Source organism: Schistocerca piceifrons, chromosome 8 (genome assembly GCF_021461385.2).
Source record: "Schistocerca piceifrons isolate TAMUIC-IGC-003096 chromosome 8, iqSchPice1.1, whole genome shotgun sequence".
NCBI classification, from domain to species: Eukaryota; Metazoa; Arthropoda; class Insecta; order Orthoptera; family Acrididae; genus Schistocerca; species Schistocerca piceifrons.
The window spans coordinates 197,016,904-197,041,244 of record NC_060145.1 but is presented as its reverse complement, the minus strand read 5'-3'; the positions used below and the strand labels follow the sequence as shown (position 1 = coordinate 197,041,244).

General features: G+C 42.3%; 1 protein-coding gene across 1 annotated transcript in view; it reads right to left on the bottom strand.

Moving 5' to 3' along the window:
• LOC124711882 (sodium-coupled monocarboxylate transporter 1-like) overlaps positions 1-24,341 on the bottom strand; it is a 187,986-nt gene that overhangs the window by 116,912 nt on the left and 46,733 nt on the right. The window contains exons 3-5 of the mRNA XM_047242124.1: positions 16,475-16,634; positions 10,382-10,447; positions 5,791-5,842 (exon numbers count right to left, since the gene is read on the bottom strand). Coding sequence (XP_047098080.1) covers positions 5,791-5,842; positions 10,382-10,447; positions 16,475-16,634 — 278 coding nt within the window. The remainder of the gene's footprint in view (positions 1-5,790; positions 5,843-10,381; positions 10,448-16,474; positions 16,635-24,341) is intronic.

The following is a 24,341-nucleotide window of genomic DNA, read 5'->3' as shown; positions in this document are numbered from 1 at the left end:
ATTTTTCTTTTTTGGTTTGGGTTAGTTAGTTTCATCGTTCATACGTGGTTAAGTAAAGTTATTAGCCACATGGCTTGAACTCAGAAGTTACAGATTTACCGATTCTTTACCATTTTAGTAATTAATCTCATGGCAGAGTCGTATTTTAATCAAGAAGTATTGTTTGTAAGATGATTGTAATAGCCAGACAATGTGTTTCGTTATTCCCAATATAGTTAGAAAAGCCAATTTCCTTTCAATAACTTAACACGTTTAAATTGTACTACCGTCTTCTCACGAGTTTTGTTTTCTACTTGTGTGTGTCGCTGCATTGCACTTTGCGGAACAGAGTGACTAAGACTGCAACATAATCTGCGTAGCATATCCGCCCGCCCTTTTATTGCACTGCACAAGGCTCCCTTTCTTTCCTTTAGCTGGTGTGTTGCTGTGCTGAATTTCTTATTTTCATCACTTCGAGAAGTCCTGAGTTTCCGATGCCACAGATAAGGCACGAAAATTTGTTAGGGTTAATTTTGCACTACACTCAAGACGATAAGATGATTCATAGTTAGGTGTTGGTTTCAAAATTATAATGAGGTTTAGTTACGTTTCGTATGCAGACAGTTTTATTCTTACTGTGCAGTGTTACATTTACGTGCCAATTAATTAATGTTCGGAATTTTATTTGGTCATTTAGAGCACGTAAATTCCTAGAAATATTTAGGTTATTTATTCTTTCAAAGTTCGACTGGTAACTTGTTACAGGATTTTTATCCTGTTGGTTTTGTGTGCTGGAATTGCAAATCATGTATTATGACGTCACACGATACAGCACTGTCCACTGCGCTGCGTAACACACAATTACATAGTATCGTTCCCTTGGCTTACAGTTTTTGGTTTTCTAATTATAGTGCAAATGCATTTATAAAGTCTTAGATAGTTTTGGTGACTCTTAGTATCACATAGCTTTTTAGTAACTAACCCACTTCCATTGTTCAGGACAACACCTACACAAAGAGTTAAAGACAGGAAAGCTGCCCAAGTTGATTTTTAAAAAAATAAGCACTTTTCTTTGTTCAGAGAAGTTATAATCATTCTTGAGCATCTCATTGGCCCCTATTCCTTTCCACAACGGCTTGTCAGACAAGAGTTGCTTTACTTACTCGATGATGTATCTCCAGACGTTACAAAACGAACGCCGATTTACTCGATAGTGCTCCACCTCACTTTACGGGTGTAGTTTGCCAGTATCTCGATAAACAGTTCGCGAACAGAGGGATTGGTCGAGAGGTCCCATAGCATTACCGGCCCGATCGCCAGATTTGAATCCAATGGATTTTTTTTCGTATGGGGAGATCTAAAATCCATGGTGTAGTCAACTCTTGTACTCAGTGTTAATTTCTGATGGCCATATTAATTTGAAAATGGATTTGAGTAAATATGGAAAACACTAGGAGTTTCCCCAGAATGTACGGATCGGGATTCAATACATGGAGGCAGTAGGTGGTAATGTTTTAAATTTAAATGTCTTGCATAAACGTATACTTTTTGTACTATGAGTAATAAATCCCGTCATACTTGCAAATGGCGTTCGTAAATGTATCATTTTTAGTAAATCATGTCACACATCTGTAATGAAGGATTTTCGTATACAGGGTGGTCCATTGATAGTGACCGGGCCAAATATCTCACGAAATAAGAGTCAAGCGAAAATACTACAAAGGACGAAACTTGTCTAGCTTCAAGGGGGAAACCAGATGGCGCTATAGTTGGCCCACTAGATGGCGCTGCCATAGGTCATATAGATTGTTGAGTACGTAAAGAAATATGAATGTTTTAGTTGGACCACTTTTTTCGCTTTGTGATATATGGCGCTGTAATAATCACAAACGTATAAGTACCTGGTATCACCTAACATTCCGCTAGTGCAGACGGTATTTGCTTCGTGATACATTACCAATGTTAAAATGAACCGTTTACCAATTGCGGAAAAGGTCGATATCGTGTTGATGTATGGCTATTGTGATCAAAATGACCAACGGGCGTGTGCTATGTATGCTACTCGGTATCCTCGACGACATCATCCAAGTGTCCAGACCGTTCGCCGGATAGTTACGTTATTTAAGGGAACAGGAAGTGTTCAGGCACACGTGAAATGTCAACCACGACCTGCAACAAATGATGATGCCCAAGTTGGTGTTTTAGCTGCTGTCGCGGGTAATCCGCGCATCAGTAGCAAACAAATTGCGCGAGAATCGGGAATTTCAAAAACGTCGGTTTTGAGAATGCCACATCAACATCGATTGCACCCGTACCATATTTCTATGCACCAGGAGTTGCATGGCGACGACTTTGCACGTCGTGTACAGTTCTGCCACTGGGCACAAGAGAAATTACGGGACGATGACAGATTTTTGCCGGCCGCGGTGGCCGTGCGGTTCTGGCGCTGCAGTCCGGAACCGCGAGGCTGCTACGGTCGCAGGTTCGAATCCTGCCTCGGGCATGGGTGTGTGTGATGTCCTTAGGTTAGTTAGGTTTAAGTAGTTCTAAGTTCTAGGGGACTTATGACGTAAGATGTTAAGTCCCATAGAGCTCAGAGCCATTTGAACCATTTTTGACAGATTTTTTGCACGCGTTCTATTTAGCGACGAAGCGTCATTCACCAACAGCGGTAACGTAAACCGGCATAATATGCACTACTGGGAAACGGAAAATCCACGATGGCTGCGACAAATGGAACATCAGCGACCTTGGAGGGTTAATGTATGGTGCATCATTATGGGAGGACGGATAATTGGACCCCATTTTAACGATGGCAACCTAAATGGTGCAATGTATGCTGATTTCCTACGTAATCTTCTACCGATGTTATTACAAGATGTTTCACTGAATAACAGAATGACGATGTACTTCCAACATGATGGATGTCCGGCACATAGCTCGCATGCTGTTGAAGCGGTACTGAATAGCATATTTCATGACAGGTGGATTGGTCGTCGAAGCACCATGGCCGGTACGTTCACCGGATCTGACGTCCCCGGATTTCTTTCTGTGGGGAAAGTTGAAGGATATTTGCTATCGTGATCCACCAACACCTGACAACATGCGTCAGAGCTTTGTCAATGCATGTGCGAACACTACGGAAGGCGAACTACTCGCTGTTGAGAGGAATGTCGTTACATGTATTGCCAAAGGCATTGAGGTTGACATACATCATTTTGGACATTTATTGCATTAATGTGGTATTTACGAGTTATCACGCTGTAACTGCATGCGTTCTCAGAAATGATAAGTTCACAAAAGTACATGTAGCACATTGGAACAACCGAAATAAAATGTTCAAACGTACCTACGTTCTGTATTTTAATTTAAAAAACCTACCAGTTACTAAATGTTCGTGTAAAATTGTGAGCCATATGTTTGTGACTATTACGGTTCCATCTATCACAAAGCGAAGAGAGTGGTCCAACTAAAACATTCATATTTATTTACGTACTACAGGATTACGTAATAAAAAATGGGGGTTCCTATTTTAAAAACCGCAGTTGATATCCGTTTGACGTATGGCAGCGCCATCTAGCGGGTCAACCATAGCGCCATCTGGTTTCCCCTTCAAGCTCGACAAGTTTCGTTCTTTGTAGTTTTTTCGTTTGAAGCATATTTCGTGAGATATTTGACCCGGTCACGATCAATGGACCACCCTGTATATGTACATGTGAACTCTTTCTAATGTTTTGATTTCACGAATAATTTCCTAAAGGTGACACGTTTTGTACACCCCGAACACCACAGAATCCACTGTCTCAGATGTGTATCGTGGGTATGATCACCACACAGTACAGAACACAGAGCGTGGCGGCAAAGAAACCACCATTGGAGTGTTATTAACGTTTAACGTAGAGAAAACTTCAGTACCGCATACAACACAAAAAAATTTAAGTATTTCACTGCTGTTGCACAGTTATATTTTGCAGTTCTATTGAATAGTTTAGTAACGGGTGATTGAGGTGTCGCCCAGACATCACTATGCCACATCAAAGTCGGCAAAGCGAATCGACACCACCGACGTTAGCGAGGTCACGCTGCACTGTACAGCCGACCGGTGTGGCCGTGCGGTTCTAGGCGCTTCAGTTTGGAAACGTGTGACCGCTACGGTCGCAGGTTCGAATCCTGCCTCGGGTGTGGATGTGTGTGATGTCCTTAGGTTAGTTAGGTTTAAGTAGTTCTGAGTTCTAGGGGACTGATGACCTCAGAATTTAAGTCCCATAGTGCTCAGAGCCACTTGAACTATTTTTTGCACTCTACAAAAGTGTGTGGGAGGCGCCCCTGCAGACCACCCTCTCAGCAACAGCTGCGGCCTCGCAGTGGCTGTCGGTGTAGTATCGACAACTCAGGAGCTCAGCCCAGTTCGAGACCCCAGCTACAGTTGTCAACATCATCGTCTGGGACCAACGAGTAATGAAACTTTCAGATGATCTTGTACTGTTATAAATGTCGAGTACTCTTCCGCAAGCGAACAGTTTGTTAATTAGTGCATCAGGCGATGTTTTAGCAGTCAATGACAGTTGTAAATTATCCAGTACTCCTGTGGCAATGAAGTGTGTCAATGTTCAGTAAATCTTTTATTCATTTATGTAATAAAGTGAGCTAATATTTCATATGTTTTAGTTTGTGATTTGCTAGAGTATTGAAGGGACCTATAGTTAAGGCCGGACGAAAGTAGTTTCGTCTGGCCACAATAGCGATCAAAAAGTTTCTGTTTGAGGGAACTGCTGATGCTTATATGCAACGTAGCGCGACTCCGAAGTGCATACATAAGTACCGGCAGGGATTACTGTGGCATTCGTCTCTTTCCTACATGCGTGTGGTAAATTCGGGAACGTGAACTATAACGATTTTATTACCAAATTCTTCCAAACAGGACCAAAGTGTTGCTATTCTATTGTTGGTTGGCGAATGACAACCACGGATAGACATGCACCGGTGAAAGAAGAATGTGTAAGGGGCAGCATGTCTGTCAAAAACCACCCATGTGGTATGGTTCGCCATGATCATGATAACACGTGTCCCCTAATCGCAGCTGTCATAACGTAAAAGTTACGTCAGCTCAAGTGAGAGACGCTCGAGCACCCGCCCAATAGTCCTAATCTCTCCCCACGCGTTTTTCACGCCTTCGGTCCCGTAAAAACGGCCTTGAAGGGTCCTGCCAGGCGAATATGTGCAGCAGGCAGTTACGGACTTCTTCATGCAGCAGGGCAGGGTACCTTCAACATCGTGCAAGGATGGAATGGTCACCTCAGTGTTCGCGTCGTCTTTGCCTGACTGTTGTTGTTGTTGTTGTCTTCAGTCCTGAGACTGGTTTGATGCAGCTCTCCATACTACTCTATCCTGTGCAAGCTGCTTCATCTCCCAGTACCCACTGCAACGTACATCCTTCTGAATCTGCTTAGTGTATTCATCTCTTGGTCTCCCTCTACGATTTTTACCCTCCACGCTGCCCTCCAATGCCAAATTTGTGATCCCTTGATGCCTCAGAACATGTTCTACCACCCGACTTGATTCGACTACATTCCATTACCCTCGTTTTGCTTTTGTTGATGTTTGCCTGACTAGCATACCGATTCTGGAATGTACGGCTTTCGAAAGGAAACTGTTTAGTTGACCCTTATATTTTGGCAATCAATAATTAACTGCTATACTGTACCACAAAATTTACGGAGGATATAAAATAATCAGAAGGCGAGAGGACATTTCTCTTATTGATGTGGTCTAATAAGGAAAAAAATATACAGCTAAATATGTTCTGTTTACCTTGATTAAAGGCGAGAGCTGGCATGTAGATAACAATTGGAATCCACGTTATCTGCAACAGAAAATTTTTCATAATGATATTTCGTGTTTAGATGTCTGTGGTTAATGATTAATTCTTAAGGTATACTACTGGCCATCAAAATTGCTACACCAAGAATAAATGCAGATGATAAACGGGTATTCTTTGGACAAATATATTATACTAGAACTGACATGTGATTACATTTTCACGCAATTTGGGTGCACAGATCCTGAGAAATCAGTACCTAGAACAACCACCTCTGGCCGTAAAAACGGACTTGATACGCCTGGGGATTGAGTCAAACAGAGCTTGGATGGCGTGTGCAGGTACAGCTGCCCATGCAGCTTTAACACGATACCACAGTTCATCACCAACAGTGACTAGCGTATTGTGACGAGCCAGTTACTCGGGCACCATTGCCCAGACGTTTTCAATTGGTGAGAGATCTGGAGAATGTGCTGGCCAGGGCAGCAGTCGAACGTTTTCAGTATCCAGAAAGGCCCTTACACCACCTGCTACATGCGGTTGTGCACTATCCTGCTGAAATGTAGGGTTTCGCCTGTTGGCTCAGGGATCGATAAGTGGCTGCAGGATCCGTTACAGCCATGCGGATAAGATGCCTGTCATCTCAACTGCTAGTGATACGAGGCTGTTGGAATCCAGCACGGCGTTCAGTATTACCCTCCTGAACCCACCGATTCCATATTCTGCTAACAGTCATTTGATCTCGACCAACGCGAGCAGTAATGTCGCGATACGATAAACCGCAACCGTGATTGGCTACAATACGACCTTTATCAAAGTGGGAAACGTGATGGTACGCATTTCTCCTCCTTACACGAGGCATCACAACAACGTTTCAGCAGACAACGCCGGTTAACTGCTGTTTGTGTATGAGAAATAGGTTGGAAACTTGCCTCATGTCAGCACGTTGCAGGTGTCGCCACCGGCGTCAACCTTGTGTGAATGCTCTGAAAAGCTAATCATTTGCATATCACAGCATCTTCTTCCTGTCGGTTAAATTTCGCGTCTGTAGCAAGTCATCTTCGTGGTGTAGCCATTTTAATGGCCAGTAGTGCAGTATGACAACGCATGTGTAGTACCTAAGATATTTTAGCGATTGTGAAATCTGCTTATCACCTGAGGAGCTCGCTGACAAAGCTACAAGAGTTTTATGCACGAGAAGGACATATTTAGTGGCACCATATTTTCAGTCACAATCTCCTGTAATCTTGCAGCCTCTCACAGCAGGAAGCGGAGGCTTATAAGTGTGATGTATGTTGTCAGCAAAACAGGTTCCTTTCCTCAGAAGTTATTGAAGTCACTTAACTGAAACTGGTTTCTGAGTAGTGGATTCCAAGTATCACAAATATTTCGTTATTTTTAACCACTTTCACCTCTAGAATGAAACTCCCACATTAACTCATAAAGTATACAACTTGTCAGTAACATATAATAATGTTAAACATAGGCGAAGTTTTGTAAATTTTGGTTGTAGGTTTTATTTATTTATTGAAGTATCTCAAATATAGCCTGCCGGAATGAATTGGATTGTCTGATATATTCCACACATCTATTAAATATGTCATCAAAATTGTCTTCCTAGGTTATTTTGAGAGCTGGGCGATATGTTTCCACCATGAGATTGGTACGACGGAGGAAGTGACACAAGTCGAAGAACCGCAATGATCAGCAGAAGGTAAGCAATAATGTAAGAAGCTTCCTGCAGTGTTTACAAGAGTAGCGAAGACGTCCTGCTAGATGGACACATCGGATTTAGTGGTGGACTGTGAGATGTACTCGGATGTAAGAGTGTATATTTTTAATCTAGGGTTCCATGTCTGGTTTGGATACAATTTTAATATGCCATGAATTCACAGTTCGCCGTCTGTGACGGAGAGGAAAATTAAGTTTTTGTAATTCAACTAGTGCTTGTAAGTAATCACATTAAAAACAATGTGAGTTGGAACTGGTGACTGGACATAGATGTAGAAACATCTGAAAAAATATAAAGGAAACCGAGATCTCGTTGTTAACCGTTACGTGATACTCTCATCACTTCTGTTCTGCCAGTTCCTCTATCCTGTTTCTCAAATTTTACATTAACTGTGGAAGCTCCTGAGAATAATAGGCTTTAGATACACAATTCAGTCAAATTAGTGCAATAACCTGAAAAAGAATCAACAACAATCTTTTGGAGCGCGGACGTGCAGGAAGAGAGTCAGTCGGCACACGGGCCGTGCTGTCGAACGTACTCGTTGAGCGTACCGAGTTCAACTTGCCGCTGAACGCTCAGGAACGATGCGACTTGTGCATTCGGTACGTGGGCCCCAATGTGATCGCAGTGCTGTTGAGGGATGTTTCTAGTTCGTAAATCATACTGTTTACTCATCGGGCGCGCGTAAAATTCCCAGGTTAGCTATATTAAAACGTACATTTCCTCCATCGTCCACGAAAATGAAAGGACCATGTCCGATCAATAAGGACACAGACTTATATAAGTTCCATTACAAACAGTGCGGTACAAATTTGGAATACTTCTCCGTATAAGATGACCATTATTTCATCATTCCCACATTTTAGTAAAACCCCAACGTCAGTCTTACTCGATCACTGTCCCTACCCAGTAGCAGAATCTCTGCAACATGTGAATTACGAAGCGTAAAAGAAAAAGGAGCAAAATATCTTTATACAAGTAGCCCAAACTGTCCTGTAGATTAAGCGAATCGAACAGTCACCCCTCAAAAAGAGGTGAACTTATATTTACATAACATCAAATATTATAGCATATACTTATATTAAACTAATAATACAGTATCAGAACCTAATAAAAACGCGAATGTTTGGAAAAAAAAGTTTGGAAATGTCATGACGCGAACCACCGCTCCACCATACAGCTCAATACAAGATTATGAAGCAACTTTTTTTTTAATTCCACAAAAACAGTAACAAAAATGGCTACAATGAAATGACATAAATAAGGTGACAGGTAATTGAAGTCATAAATTACAGCATTCAAAGAATGAGTCTTTAGCAGTAGCACAATTTAGCACCTTCAGTGTCACCTTCAACTGGAGGCAGTTCAGCATGCACTTTTCCTTCTTCTCGTTACGCTACACCGACAATACATCCCTTGCATCTAACCATATTATGTTACCCCTTGCTAAAAACCTTAATCATAGATATGTTACTAATTGAAATTTAATTATAATAAATTGTACCACGAACAATGCTTTTTGGGAGGATCTTCAGTGTGTCGCTGCCTTCAAATAGCCTACTTTCATAATACACAAGTTACAATAATACCTTTGCCACGAATATGATGTTTCTCATTATTTTATTGGAACGAATCACACAGTTAACAACGCGTTTTCCAGTGATTCTCAATTTGTTGGTGCTCAGAAACGGCATATATACATATAGGCTTGAAATGAGCGCCAATATGGCACCTCACAACTCTGTACTGCATATGACGTAGGTGGCGTTGTGCCATCTCATTGGTCAACGCTCAGACGCTCGCTCGGAATATCTGACATGCTAGATATTGCTCTGCACGTTCTGAAAGACTCCCTAAGAGCTATTCCACGCTATGACGTCAGAAACTCGACACGCTCAACGCTCAACGTTCGGATGCACGGTCCGTGTGTCGACGGCTTAAGGTTGTGGAAGGAACCAAAAGTAATGTGGATCCATACCTACTGCCTTGCCATGGCCAGTTGCACTAGGTTTCTCATTTGAGGCTCCATGGCGTGAGTAGCCCGGTCGAGGTGGTCCCACAGATTCTCAATTTGGATTAAATCTGAAGATGTTGCTGGCTAGGGGAGTATGGTAGACTCATCCTGGTGCTCTTGAAACAACACACATACACTGCGAGCTGCATTGTCCTACTAGTAGATTCCATTGTGTCGAGAAAAACCAACTGTATGTAAGCACAGACATGGTCCCAGGATAGATGCGCACTTGTGTTGAACCTTTGTGACACGAAAACACTGATGAACTGCAGTCAGCATGGGAGCATGAAATAGGTGCCTGCTGCGGAGGTCCACGGTCGTTTAAAAGGCACTGCTGCTAGACCCTTGGTTCATTTGGGCCATCAGTTGCTCAGAATATACGCCTTTATTCACCCGCATACTTTTTCTCAGCTGTCGTTCGCTCTTGTCATATATGGTCCACGCGGTATCACAGTTGCATCGGCGCAGGGTTTCGATAGCCGAATTAAGCCATGCATGGTACATTCTAACCACGGACGCACGCGAACAGTTCACAAACATAGTTGTCCCGGAAATGATTCCACAGTTGGTCCGATCATGCCTTTTCGGACGACAGGTAAATTAGTCTGCTTCCGCATTACGACAACGACTGCACTGGTTCCCGCGTCTCCCGGCACGCGTTACGTGCCTTCCGCTTCTAGTGCTGCCACCCGCTGTCTGTAAGTGGTTGTTGCACATAGGCGGCGGTCAGAATAATGTGTGGAGGACTGTGTACATCATACTGGAATGAACTCATACTTGCTAACACACAAAGAACAGAAATGGAGGGAAAAATAACGGACAGACTTGTCCTACTTACGATGCCAACTATGAATAGGAACGAGCCCAGCAGCCGGGCACTCTTCCCAAACCTCATCTCCAGGTACTGCAATGGAAAGATTACTAAATCAATAAATAAGTTAAATCTGGAAAAGATGGCGACTAAATAAAATATTATATATTTACTTACATAAAAAACGAGAGACAAGAGTACTCAAAGAAACAAGTTAAAATCTATTACAATACAAAATTATCTTAGGTGGTAATGTATCGCCATAGCTATAAGCAGCACTCATTAGCTTTTTAAAAATATTTCGTGTGTACGTCAACAAAACTCAAAAATCATGCGTGCCACCAATTTCTGACATTTTTCATGGCCGGAGCTGTTGAAAAACTGAACCAGTCTGCGATCGATCATCCCAGCTTTTCAGCCACAGTAGGAAGAAAACATCCTGAAATTTGTATTCAGGTCTATCGTTTTAAAAAACCAAATGTTCGTTTTGTAACGGTCTGTGTATGCATACAAGGTACAGGGTGGTTGTAAATAAACTTTCGCTTCATGAGCCAGAAAGTTTTTGCTGTGGGAGTACACAGCTTTACAGGAATGATGTTTAGTCTGTGCGCTGCAGGATTTGCGTTGTTTGTGGTGTTAGTGTCATCACTTGCCGTTAGGCGCCGCTTCTGGCACGGCGACATAGGATTGAAACACAAGCATAAGTGTACAGTACTACTGCAGACACTTAACATTTTTTTGTCTGGACAAGGTGATCTCTTTTGTCAAAACAACACGAATAGTGCTCCTTCTCTTCGGAAGTATTGAGTATTGAGTATTCACATGATATCTTGCGAACCATGGATGAAGGGTATCAGACGGATGCCATATTCCTTGTCTTCCGGAAAGCGTTTGGCTTGGTGATCCACTGCAGACTCCTAAGGTACGAGCATATGGCATTGGTTCCCAAGTATGCGAGTGGCTCGAATACTTCTTAAGTAATAGAACCCAGTACGTTTTCCTCGATGGCGAGTGTTCATCGGAGGTGAGGGTATCATCTGAAGTGCCCCAGGGAAGTGTGGTAGGTCCGCTATTGTTTTATATCTACATAAATGTGTAGCTGTTTGCTGACTATGCTGTGGTGTACGGGAAGGTGTCGTCGTTGAGTGACTGTAGGATGATACAAGATGACTTGGACAGGATTTGTGATTGGTGTAAAGAATGGAAACTAACTCTAAATATAGATAAATGTAAATTAATGCAGATGAATAGGAAAAAGAATCCTGTAATGTTTGAATACTCCATTAGTAGTGTAGCGCTTGACACAGTCACGTCGGTTAAATATTTGGGCGTTACATTGCAGAGCGATATTAAGTGGGACCAGCATGTAATGGCGGTTGTTGGGAAGGCGGATAGTCGTCTTCGGTTCATTGGTAGAATTATGGGAAGATGTGGTTCATCTGTAAAGGAGACCACTTATAAAACACTAATACGACCTATTCTTCAGTACTGCTCGAGCGTTTGGGATCCCTATCAGGTCGGATTGAGGGAGGACATACACTCCTGGAAATTGAAATAAGAACACCGTGAATTCATTGTCCCAGGAAGGGGAAACTTTATTGACACATTCCTGGGGTCCGATACATCACATGATCACACTGACAGAACCACAGGCACATAGACACAGGTAACAGAGCATGCACAATGTCGGCACTAGTACAGTGTATATCCACCTTTCGCAGCAATGCAGGCTGCTATTCTCCCATGGAGACGATCGTAGAGATGCTGGATGTAGTCCTGTGGAACGGCTTGCCATGCCATTTCCTCCCGGCGCCTCAGTTGGACCAGCGTTCGTGCTGGACGTGCAGACCGCGTGAGACGACGCTTCATCCAGTCCCAAACATTCTCAAGGGGGGACAGATCCGGAGATCTTGCTGGCCAGGGTAGTTGACTTACACCTTCTAGAGCACGTTGGGTGGCACGGGATACATGCGGACGTGCATTGTCCTGTTGGAACAGCAAGTTCCCTTGCCGGTCTAGGAATGGTAGAACGATGGGTTCGATGACGGTTTGGATGTACCGTGCACTATTCAGTGTCCCCTCGACGATCACCAGTGGTGTACGGCCAGTGTAGGAGATCGCTCCCCACACCATGATGCTGGGTGTTGGCCCTGTGTGCCTCGGTCGTATGCAGTCCTGATTGTGGCGCTCACCTGCACGGTGCCAAACACGCATACGACCATCATTGGCACCAAGGCAGAAGCGACTCTCATCGCTGAAGACGACACGTCTCCATTCGTCCCTCCATTCACGCCTGTCGCGACACCACTGGAGGCGGGCTGCACGATGTTGGGGCGCGAGCGGAAGACGGCCTAACGGTGTGCGGGACCGTAGCCCAGCTTCATGGAGACGGTTGCGAATGGTCCTCGCCGATACCCCAGGAGCAACAGTGTCCCTAATTTGCTGGGAAGTGGCGGTGCGGTCCCCTACGGCACTGCATAGGATCCTACGGTCTTGGCGTGCATCCGTGCGTCGCTGCTGTCCGGTCCCAAGTCAACGGGCACGTGCACCTTCCGCCGACCACTGGCGACAACATCGATGTACTGTGGAGACCTCACGCCCCACGTGTTGAGCAATTCGGCGGTACGTCCACCCGGCCTCCCGCATGCCCACTATACGCCCTCGCTCAAAGTCCGTCAACTGCACATACGGTTCACGTCCACGCTGTCGCGGCATGCTACCAGTGTTAAAGACTGCGATGGAGCTCCGTATGCCACGGCCAACTGGCTGACACTGACGGCGGCGGTGCGCCAAATGCTGCGCAGCTAGCGCCATTCGACGGCCAACACCGCGGTTCCTGGTGTGTCCGCTGTGCCGTGCGTGTGATCATTGCTTGTACAGCCCTCTAGCAGTGTCCGGAGCAAGTATGGTGGGTCTGACACACCGGTGTCAATGTGTTCTTTTTTCCATTTCCAGGAGTGTAGAAGAAATTCAGAGGCGGGCTGCTAGATTTGTTACTGGTAGGTTTAATCTTGAGGAAATTTAGAGAACCAGCATTTGAGGCTGACTGCAGTACAATTTTACCGCCGCCAACCTACATTTCGCGGAAAGACCACAAAGATAAGATAAGAGAGATTAGAGCTCTTACAGAGGCATATAGGCAGTCATTTTTCCCTCGTTCTGTTTGGGAGTTGAACAGGGTCGTTCAAATGGTTAAAATGGCTCTGAATACTGTTGGACTTAACTTCTGAGGTCATCAGTCCCCTAGACCTTAGAACTACTTAAATTTAACTAACCTAAGGAAATCACATGCATCCGTGCCCGAGGCAGGATTCGAGCCTGCGACCGTAGAGGTCACGCGGTTCCAGACTGTAGCGCCTAGAACCGCTCGGCTACTCCGGCCGGCCTGAACAGGGAGAGAAGATACTAGTTATGGTACGAGGTATGCTCCGCCACGGAGTATGTATGTGGATGTAGATGTAGATTAAAACAATACGGAGAGGTCCTCTCTACGCACCTGAGTTGGAGAACACGATTCAGAAGTTCTGATTAACTGGCGATTTGGGAATTGCTCCTAGAAGAGGCCGACGTCCAACTGTGCCACAAATTGCTGAAGAAGTTGCTGTTTCCATGGCTGAAAAACCTAGAAACATTGTGCAATCTTCAAGCAAGGCACGAGCAGTGTCGCAACAACTTAATATTCCATGGTTCACCATTCGAAAAGTGCTGCAAAAAAATGTGAAGTGGTACCTTTAGTGCGGTTCCAGGCTGTTGTGAATGCAGATGAAAGTCAAAATGGTTCAAATGGCTATGAGCACTATAGGACTTAACATCTGAGGTCATCAGGCCCCTAGAACGTAGAACCACTTAAACCTGACTAACCTAAAGACATCACACACATCCATGCCCGAGGCAGGATTCGAACCTGCGACCGTATCGGTCACGCGGTTCCAGACTGAAGCGCCTAGAACCGCTTGGCCATCACGGCCGGCTGATGAAAGTCACACTGTGCAACGTTTGCAACCAGGAACGTAAAAGTGGCTCAAAATTGATTAAGGGTACGGTGTGCTATGGAAATTATGTTTTTTTCAATGGCTTATTAGTTATTTCTGCTCTTGGTGTCTTTACGAATGCTTCCACAAAAATCCATTGTCTTACGATTTCTTCATGGGGCCCTCTCAAGTACTGAAGGTTTAATTAATTCCAACCACCTAGCATCCATGTGATGGTAGCAGAGAGCATGCTGTGAAGAAACAACTTAAGACGACTCATTGTGTTCCTGCCTCGGTTTTCTACCGAAGATGTGTAACGTGCTTAGCCGGCCGTGGTGGCCGAGCGGTTCTAGGCGCTTCAGTCCGGAACCGCGCTACTGCTACGGTCGCAGGTTCGAATCCTGCCTCGGGCATAGATGTGTGTGATGTCCCTAGGTTAGTTAGGTTTAAGTAGTTCTAAGTTCTAGGAGACTGATGACCTCGGATGTTAAGTCCCATAGTGCTCATAGCCATTTGAGCCATTCCCTCATGGTAGTTCTTTCCTGTATTCCATTTAATTTCCCACCTTTGATTCTGAGGCACTGAATGCCTAAGAGCAAAAAGTGATTCTGGCGTTCTACACATCTGTTCTTTCATGTATATACATTCCAAGAGTACGTTATTATGCGCGTGAATTTCGAAATCCGGCGGATTCTATGTTCTTGCTGGAAAGACGGCAGCTGAATCTGTTGAACTGGAACTATATATATGCAAATTCGCATTTGAGTAAATAAGTTCTAAAAACCCCTGAATTTGAAGTCTAAATGCAGTTTACAGTTTATATGTTCTTGTTGGTCAAAAGTCAACTGAAATAATAGCACTAAAAATCAGAAATGTATGTGTCCTCACATATTTCAAAATGTAAACATCTAGAAACACATGAAAGTGGAATCTGACGAGTTATTCATTGTAACATTAGTGACAGAGCACCGAACTGTCATATTCAATAAGTTATTCTGGCAAATCAATAGTCTGGACTCCTTGAATCAATAAATGCAATAAATGTTTGGCAGGCTACAAGCTAAGATCAATAAAAGGACGACAAAGTTATTTAACACTAGGAAAGAGCGAAAATGTTTGAAAGCATGAAGAAATATTTGGACAAGCTGAAGAGTAAAAGACCCGTTGTATTATACAGATTATAATAATCCTTGTATAACCACTGTATTATTGAATTGTGTTATTAAATTATTATTAAACTGAACCGTATTAACGGCAAGCGCAGTTTGTATGAACCTTTATATAACTGACTACAGCAGTACAATAAAGGTTATAAAATAAATAACATTAATAATAACAATAATAATAGTAAAATGGCAGCCAGTTGCTTTGTAAAAATTGTTATTGGTTGATGTGTAACATAGCCTACCTTTACTTCTTCAACAGGCAGTAATAAACTAATTACAAATTTAATTACTGACTGGCCCCGCATTATGCAGAGGTAAGTACTGTATTTAATATTTGATTGCGGTCAAGAGAGAGAGAGAGATTTGCTCTGTGGTATGAAAAGTAGGATACGCCAGTGTTCTTGTTCATAAGTATGTACAGTCTGTATCTACTACTATACTTCCAATGCTGGTCTACAGTAGTTTAAAATTTACGAATCTATGATCAGAATTGGTTTGTGATGCGTTGAACTCTGTAACTGCAATTTCATGATAATGTTGAAGCCCAAATTTTTTTACAAATTTGATTTGCGACCTTAATCGATAGAGATTAAATTTTACACTGTTGTATGACCCTTACTATGAGCCACTTATTTATCAAAATCGGGGAAAATGAATCGTTTTCGATTACTTGCAGCGAAAAATTTGCTCTCTTAACTGTTGGCAGCCCACAGACATTTAATACTAATGCAGTAGCAGTGAAATACGAAATTGTTTTCTCCAGACCATTTTCCACAAATCATGTCTGATCACTTTTCGATTCGTCTCTGAGCACCGTTATGCTGTCAGCTATCTAAACAGATTGAGAACACGAGGGAAGACGTTTTAATGGGGCAAGTGTGTTGTAGGAAGAGATGAGAGTTGGCGAATGTTTGAAGCAGAGTGAAGAAATGGGGTAACAAACATTCACAGAGACGCTTCCAGGCGCTGAGGGCGCTACATACCTCGTACGTGGAGGTGATTCGAAGGCCGTGGAACACAGGAAGGTACGCGAAGCCTATGAAGAGAGGCGCTGTGAAGATGGACACGTTCATGAAGACGTACTGCGTGCCTCGAAGGTAGAGCTCCGTAGGCGTGCCGAGAAGCGTGATGCCCGAGATGAAGCTGCCAGTACAGAACACAGGTGACGCAAAAGCCAGAGACAGATCAAGTACACAAATTGTGCAGAATGGTTTCCTGTAGTTCCATTGAAAACAGCTGTAGGTACTTTAAATAAATTACAGAATTTCTTTTAATGAGTTTCATGGAAAGTTTTCTTCAGAACGAGCAACAATTTGTTATATGTAGCTTTCTCATACGGTAATACGAACTCTCATAGAGGGTGGGAGAGAAGAGAAAATTATTGAGATAAGGAACCTGGAATCGAGTGAATCGAAAGTTACGTCAGGACCCACAAATCTTTATACAATCCAGAGTACAACGGGCACAAATACAAATATCTTTATATGCTCTTCCTTAATACATACACACATCAGTGTGCTGGTTGCTTTTCCTCTGCGATGAACAGTCTTCCCACAAAAAAAAGCATTACAAACTTTATGGCCTGGTGTTTTCTGCACAGAGTTAATTGCACCACTAATTACACTGCGCCTATCAGTGTAGACTAAGATTTTTACGTCCACTCGTCCCCACATCAACACTTCACCTACTGCCCATGGGAAAATAAGCGTTTATGGCTTGCTTTTGCGACAAGTACTTGGAGGTTTTAACCAACCTAAAAACATATGACTTGTAATGAATATAATTATTAGGATGTAAATGACGTAAATACTGATATAATGTAATGAGATACACCGTCCTGGGTCACCAAAAAATACGTCTGCTCTTATACCCGTTGCATTCTGTATACTAAGTTGATTCATGATGTGGCTGGTTACAGACATTGTATGGAAAGCAAATACGCTCAAATATTGGCGCGAAAGAATACTGAAACCATCGTTCAGGTTTTCCCTACGTGAATTTACGAGTATTACTTGTGTGCTCCCAGAAATACTGTTTCCATTATATGCATAATATTTCGACGACCGAACCATCCGCTTCCTACAGATGCTGCAAGTTTTGCTATATGTGTAGTCGCTGCCTGGGATCCAACCAGACTGCGGACTATTGTTCGCTATTTATACCTGGGTTTGATTCCCGACACCTACTATGTCTTTTGATGCTTTATTAATTTTCGTAGCTCGAGAAGATATACCGTGAAACTCAAATTTGCGTTGACGGAATATCAGAGCGAGCTCTCAAAAGGAAAAGAGTATCAAAGGGCGTAGTGGGTGTCGGGAATCTAAGTCCACAGCAAGCTTTGTGAATTTATTCCAAGAATGAGAAATCCTTTGTTACCGAATATGGTTTTTTGGAGCGTACTAATTTTCATCACGACATCTACTACGCTCATTGATGTTTTGTTTTGTTTTTCGGAGCACGCATAGATATTCCGTCGGTCATCGAATGGGAATGACCTAAAACAAAATCTGACAACCTACTCAAAAGAGAGAACTGTTATTTAATGTCAAGACACACTAAGAAAAAGAAAAGCTGTTAAATATAAAACGAAAAGACACTATCATTATTTGAAGAGTATAGCGGTTTCATTAACTTGTTTGTTACTGAAAATTTTGCACGACCACATTGTAAATCTAGAAATAAATGATAGTGCCAAGTCTGCAGTGTTCTTTTTTTCTCTTTGCTTCTGTGACGAATTTTCCATCAGCGTAAGCTGTTTGGAATTGACAGTGCAAAGATTACTAACAGGTGTTTAGTTCTGCTTCCAGAAGCACGCTCTTTTCAAAACTCAAAGTCCTATATTTCAAAGTGATTGAAATACCCATTATCGCACATTCACTCACTTGCATTTATTTGCAGCAACCTTTCTTCCTGTCCGTGACACTTTCTTGTCAAAAAATCTGGACGTTGCATTCTTGTTGTTGTTGTTGTTGTTGTCTTCAGTCCTGAGACTAGTTTGATGCAGCTCTCCATGCTACTCTAGCCTGTGCAAGCTTCTTCATCTCCCAGTACTTGCTGCAACCTACATCCTTCTGAATCTGCTTAGTGTATTCATCTCTCGATCTCCCTCTACGATTTTTACCCTCCACGCTGCCCTCCAATGCTAAATTTGTGATCCCTTGATGCCTCAGAACATGTCCCACCTACCGGTCCCTTCTTCTTGTCAAGTTGTGCCATAAACTCCTCTTCTCCACAATTCTGTTCAATACCTCCTCATTAGTTATGTGATCTACCCATCTAATCTTCAGCATTCTTCTGTAGCACCACATTTCGAAAGCGTCTATTCTCTTCTTCTCCAAATTATTTATCGTCCATGTTTCACTACCATACATGGCTACACTCCATACAAATGCTTTCAGAAACGACTTCCTGACACTTAAATCTATACTCGATGTTAACAAATTTCTCTTCTTCAGAAACGCTTTAATTGCCATTGCCAGTCTACATTTTATATCTTCTCTACTTCGACCATCATCAGTTATTTTGCTCCACAAATAGCAAAACTCCTTTATTACTTTAAGTGTCTCATTTCCTAATCTAATTCTCTCAGCATCACCCGACTTAATTCGACTACATCCCATTACCCTCGTTTTGATTTTGTTGATGTTCATCTTGTATCCTCCTTTCAAGACACTGTCCATTCCGTTCAACTGCTCTTCCAGGTTCTTTGCTGTCTCTGACACAATTAGAATGTCATCGGCGAACCTCAACGTTTTTATTTCTTCTCCATGGACGTTAATACCTACTCCGAATTTTTCTTTTGTTTCATTTACTGCTTGCTCAATATACAGATTGAGTAACATCGGGGAGAGACTACAACCCTGTCTCACTCCCTTCCCAACCGCTGCTTCCCTTTAATGCCCCTCGACGCTTATAACTGCGATCTGGTTTCTGTACAAATTGTAAATGGCCTTTCGCTCCCTGTATTTTACCCCTGCCATCATAGAATTTGAAAGAGGGTATTCCAGTCCACACTGTCAAATACTTTCTATAAGTCTACAAATGCTAGAAATGTAGGTTTGCCTTTCCTTAATCTATTTTCTAAGTTAAGTCGTAGGATCAGTATTGCCTCACGTGTTCCAATATTTCTGCGGAATCCAACCTGATTTTCCCCGAGGTCGGCTTCTACCAGTTTTTCCATTCGTCTGTAAAGAATTCGCGTTAGTACTTTGCAGCTGTGACTTTTTAAACTGATAGTTCGGTAATTTTCACATCTGTCAACACCTGCTTTCTTTGGGATTGGAATTATTATATTCTTCTTGAAGTCTGAGGGTACTTCGCCTGTCTCATACATCTTGCTCACCAGATGGTAGAGTTTTGTCAGGATTGGCTCTCCCACGGCCGTCAGTAGTTCCAATGGAATGCTGTCTACTCCCGGGGCCATTTTTCGACTCAGGTCTTTCAGTGCTCTGTCAAACTCTTCACGCAGTATCGTATCTCCGATTTCATCCTCATCTACATCCTCTTCCATTTCCATAATATTGTCCTCAAGTACATCGCCCTTGTATAGACCCTCTATATACTCCTTCCACCTTTCTGCTTTCCCTTCTTTGCGTAGAACTGGGTTTCCATCTTTTCTCCAAAGGTCTCTTTAATTTTCCTGTAGGCAGTATCTATCTTACCCCTAGTGAGATATGCCTCTACATCTTTACATTTGTCCTCTAGCCATCCCTGCTTAGCCATTTTGCACGTTCAGTCGATCTCATTTTTGAGACGTTTGTATTCCTTTTTGCCTGCTTCATTTACTGCGTTTTTATATTTTCTCCTTTCATCAATTAAATTCAATATTTTATCTGTTACCCAAGGATTTCTACTAGCCCTCGTCTTTTTACCTACTTGATCCTCTGCTGCCTTCACTACTTAATCCCTCAGAGCTACCCATTCCTCTTCTACTGTATTTCTTTCCCCCATTCCTGTCAATTGTTGCCTTGTGCTCTCGCTGAAACTCTGTATAAAATCTTGATTAGTCAGTTTATCCAAGTCACATCTCCTTAAATTCCCACCTTTTTCCCCCTGGAAATGTCTTAAAATTTAAATCTGCTTCCTAAATCTCTGTCTTACCATTATATAACCTATCTGATACCTTCTAGTATCTCCAGGATTCTTCCATGTATACAACCTTCTTTTATGATTCTTGAGCCAAGTATTAGCTATGATTAAGTTATGCTCTGTGCAAAATTCTACCAGACGGCTTCCTCTTTCATTTCTCTCCCCAAATCCATATTCACTCACTATGTTTCCTTCTCTCCCTTTTCCTACTCTCGAATTCCAGTCACCCATGACTATTAAATTTTCGTCTCCCTTCACTACCTGAATAATTTATTTTATCTCATCATACATTTCATCAAACGTTGCATTACATATATCATAAACTAATTCGTTATCAGTCGGTGATGGCAGATCCGACTGCCATGAACATTTAGTCTCAAACTATTTCATTGCGAAGGCACTCAGCAGTTTCAGTCTTGTGAACATACTGCTAAACTGGCACCCGAGCCACTTGCTTGAAACACCTATCTACCTTTCTAGTAGTAAAAGTGGTGGCAGACTATCTTGCAGTTTTTGTGACTTACACCACTTGGAAGCTAACACCCCCCCCCCCCCCCCCATGTGTGTATTTATTTAAAAATAATAATTCGATTATAAATTTATTGCTAGTGAATAATGCAATGACATTTTGCTCTTCTGTGTATTATTAACCAGTATTAAGGATGGGTTTTGCGTTTGTTCATCGCATGCAGTTGCTGTCAATGTCCGCAACTTTGATTCTCTTTTATGAAAACAGACCTTTTGCTTGAAGTTTAGGCTATTATCCAGAGTGTTAGTATGACAAGGTAAGGTTTTGGTAACTTCAGAATTGCTGGTTACAAGGCGCAGTACAGCATCGTTTCTTTCAACTTTCTATTAACTTGTTAACCTTTAAAGACCTAAATCAGCAACCCCATCTCGCGTCGATTCGTTCAACTTACTGTAATCAATAACCTTCAGAAATGACTGCTAACTATTCATTTGCAGAATCTGATAGTGCCAGCCTGTGGAAATAGTGTGTGATGTCACTATGTGGCGTCATACGTAGGCAACAGAGGACCATTTGCATTGCACACTATTTATCGTAATTGAGCTCGTTCATGACTGTAATTACTACGTGATTGGACGCGAATTGTTTATCGTTATTTTGTGTGAACTAGACTAGACAGTCTGTATGTGTTCGATCAAACTACGATCTTCTTTTTACTGCCAAAATGCTATTCCGTTCTTAAGTGTCCACTTACAGAAGTAATTACAACGGAGGTCCCAAAATTACGGTATTAGAGTTCCTGGAGGATGAACCAGTAAGGAACAAATTGTTATCAAGTAGTCACAGGAAGAATTTCACTTATTATTCAGATTCAGGGCTTGAGTTTTTTTTTCTTTTTTAAAAAAGAGGTTTATTGTAATGATGAAGTGCACGGTTTAGCGTGATCGTAATTGAACGTCGTGCAAATGATATTTCGAGAACGTTAGCTTCCTTACATTCACATGGTACTACATTCCCTCTTTAGTATTTGTTGCTCGTTCAAATCGGTCTGGCTGCAGTAACCTATTCAGTTCAGCTTCCTGCTGCTAAAACTCTCAACCTATTGCAGAACGATAATAAATGTCGTAGAGATCTACTCAGTAAATGTAAACTAAATTAAGAGTAGCTACCATATCAGCATATCTCCCATACACTAGGGGTGACTAGGCCATCTTCCGAAACCTGATGTTCAAAATCCATGCCAATAACACAGCGTAACACTCAGATAGTACAATTCGAAATTAGGCTACTTTTCTTTAAAATTATCTACAGAGATCCACAAAATGGAGAAATGCATGAGTAGGTGAATATAGCAAATGGAAAGAGAGGATTTTTGTTATTTTACGGAATTTACAGGCCGTTATCAGATGTAAGTATAAAATAATCTGTGAACACATGTGTAAAATGGTAAAGGAGTGTCTTGGTTCAAATGGCTCTGAGCACTATGGAACTTAACATCGGAGGTCATCAGTCCCCTAGAACTTAAACCTAACCAACCTAAGGACATCACACACATCCATGCCCGAAGCAGTATTCGAACCTGCGACCGTAGCAGTCGCACTGCTCAGGACTGAAGCGCCTAGAACCGCTCGGCCACCGCGGCCGGGTAAGGTGTATCTTCTCAGTTCGTTGTGCAAGTTATCTTAATTCCTGGGTATGGAGCTCAGACAGGCCCTTGTGTAAGTACCTTACACTTCCTTCATAAGAACCCAATAAAACTGTTTGAAAGTACCTGTGTACATATGTTTCTGATTATATGCAGCACGTAAGTGGCCATGATTTAGCTTTCTTCAAACTGTCACTTTTTTTGGATGCACTAATATATTGACTTTGAAATTATAATTTAAAAAAAGATATACAAAAGGCCCTTGCAGATTTTCCATAAACACCCTATCATTTGAAATAGGTCATAATTAAACATTAAGTACAAACGTTTTTGACAGCTACGTAGTCACCAGCTTGTAGCAATTACATTACATTCTTTCGAAATACCTTGCAGGGTTGTGTTTAGTTGCCATTATACATTCATTTTTGCAGGTAAGCCTATCCCTTTTCAGAAGGATGATGATCTTTTGGAAACACAAATTCGAAATCACATGAAAGGACATCTATTAAGTGCCTCCCTCCAAAAACGACGTTTCAAGTCAGGTGCAATTCCACTCGTGCTGTCAGACTGTCCTTCCTACTTGTCAAAAGAAGAGAGCACACGTGAAGGGCAGAAGCTTGAAAATGAACTGTTAACAGCACAGCTGCAGTATTGTCTGTTTACTCAAAGAGACTACGATGATGCTTTCTGTAACAATTAAACATATTCTGTTGCAAAATTTTCATGTATGTGCTTGGTACAGATCCATAAATAAACCATTAATTTGAAGTATGTAATGCTTTCCTGTTTACATATCTCCCAACATACAGGCTTTCATTTCGCACTGGTTTATGTAAGATGATGAGTCCCCCCCCCCCCCTCTCCCGCGTCGCCTCCCCGCCCCCACGCAAAAAAGATAAAAAAGAGAAACATTTACACTTTAAAAATTGCACCTAACGCTTCATGTTCAGTTTCATCTTTCTGGTATGTCACATACCTTGTGTCACCCTGTCCCTCGACTTTGCTCCTTATTTCTCGGAAATACACGGAACAGCAGGGCATTGATTTAGCATTGCAGAGCGGCATTTTTCGTTCGGCAACACTCTCTGAGTTCGGCTGAATCGTGAAGTCAGCGCTGTATAACCTTCGCTATTTGTTCCTTGTATGAAGGACGTTCAAAGGTCCAGTGGCTGTTTGCACAAAAAGAGACAGTCAGGCAGTCTATCGTGGCAATCCTTGAACGGGAATGACAAAAGAAGGGCATAAGAACTCTCAATTCGCATAAGCGACAGGTACTGCGTGTTTGCTGTGAAACGCCATTAAAATACAATGCAAAAAGAATTTAAAGATTTAGTTGACAATGAAAGAGCAAAAATTTACAATGATCACAGATAGGATTCATTGTTCTCTACGTCAAAAGGCACTTGTGCCAAATTTATAGCCGTGGAGCCCATGAAGAAATTGGTGGTACGAGTGGTAAAATTTCTGAAGCCACACACATTATTCTTTTCTCAGTTGCAACAGTTTTCAATGGAACTGAATGAAGAGTATAGGACTTCATACACTACCGTAGGTTAAACTTGTTAAGCCAAGAGGCATGCCGGGAACGATTCTTCGATCTAAAATTCTCTATTGTTTAATTTCTAAAGGAGAAAGGAGTTTAGGAACG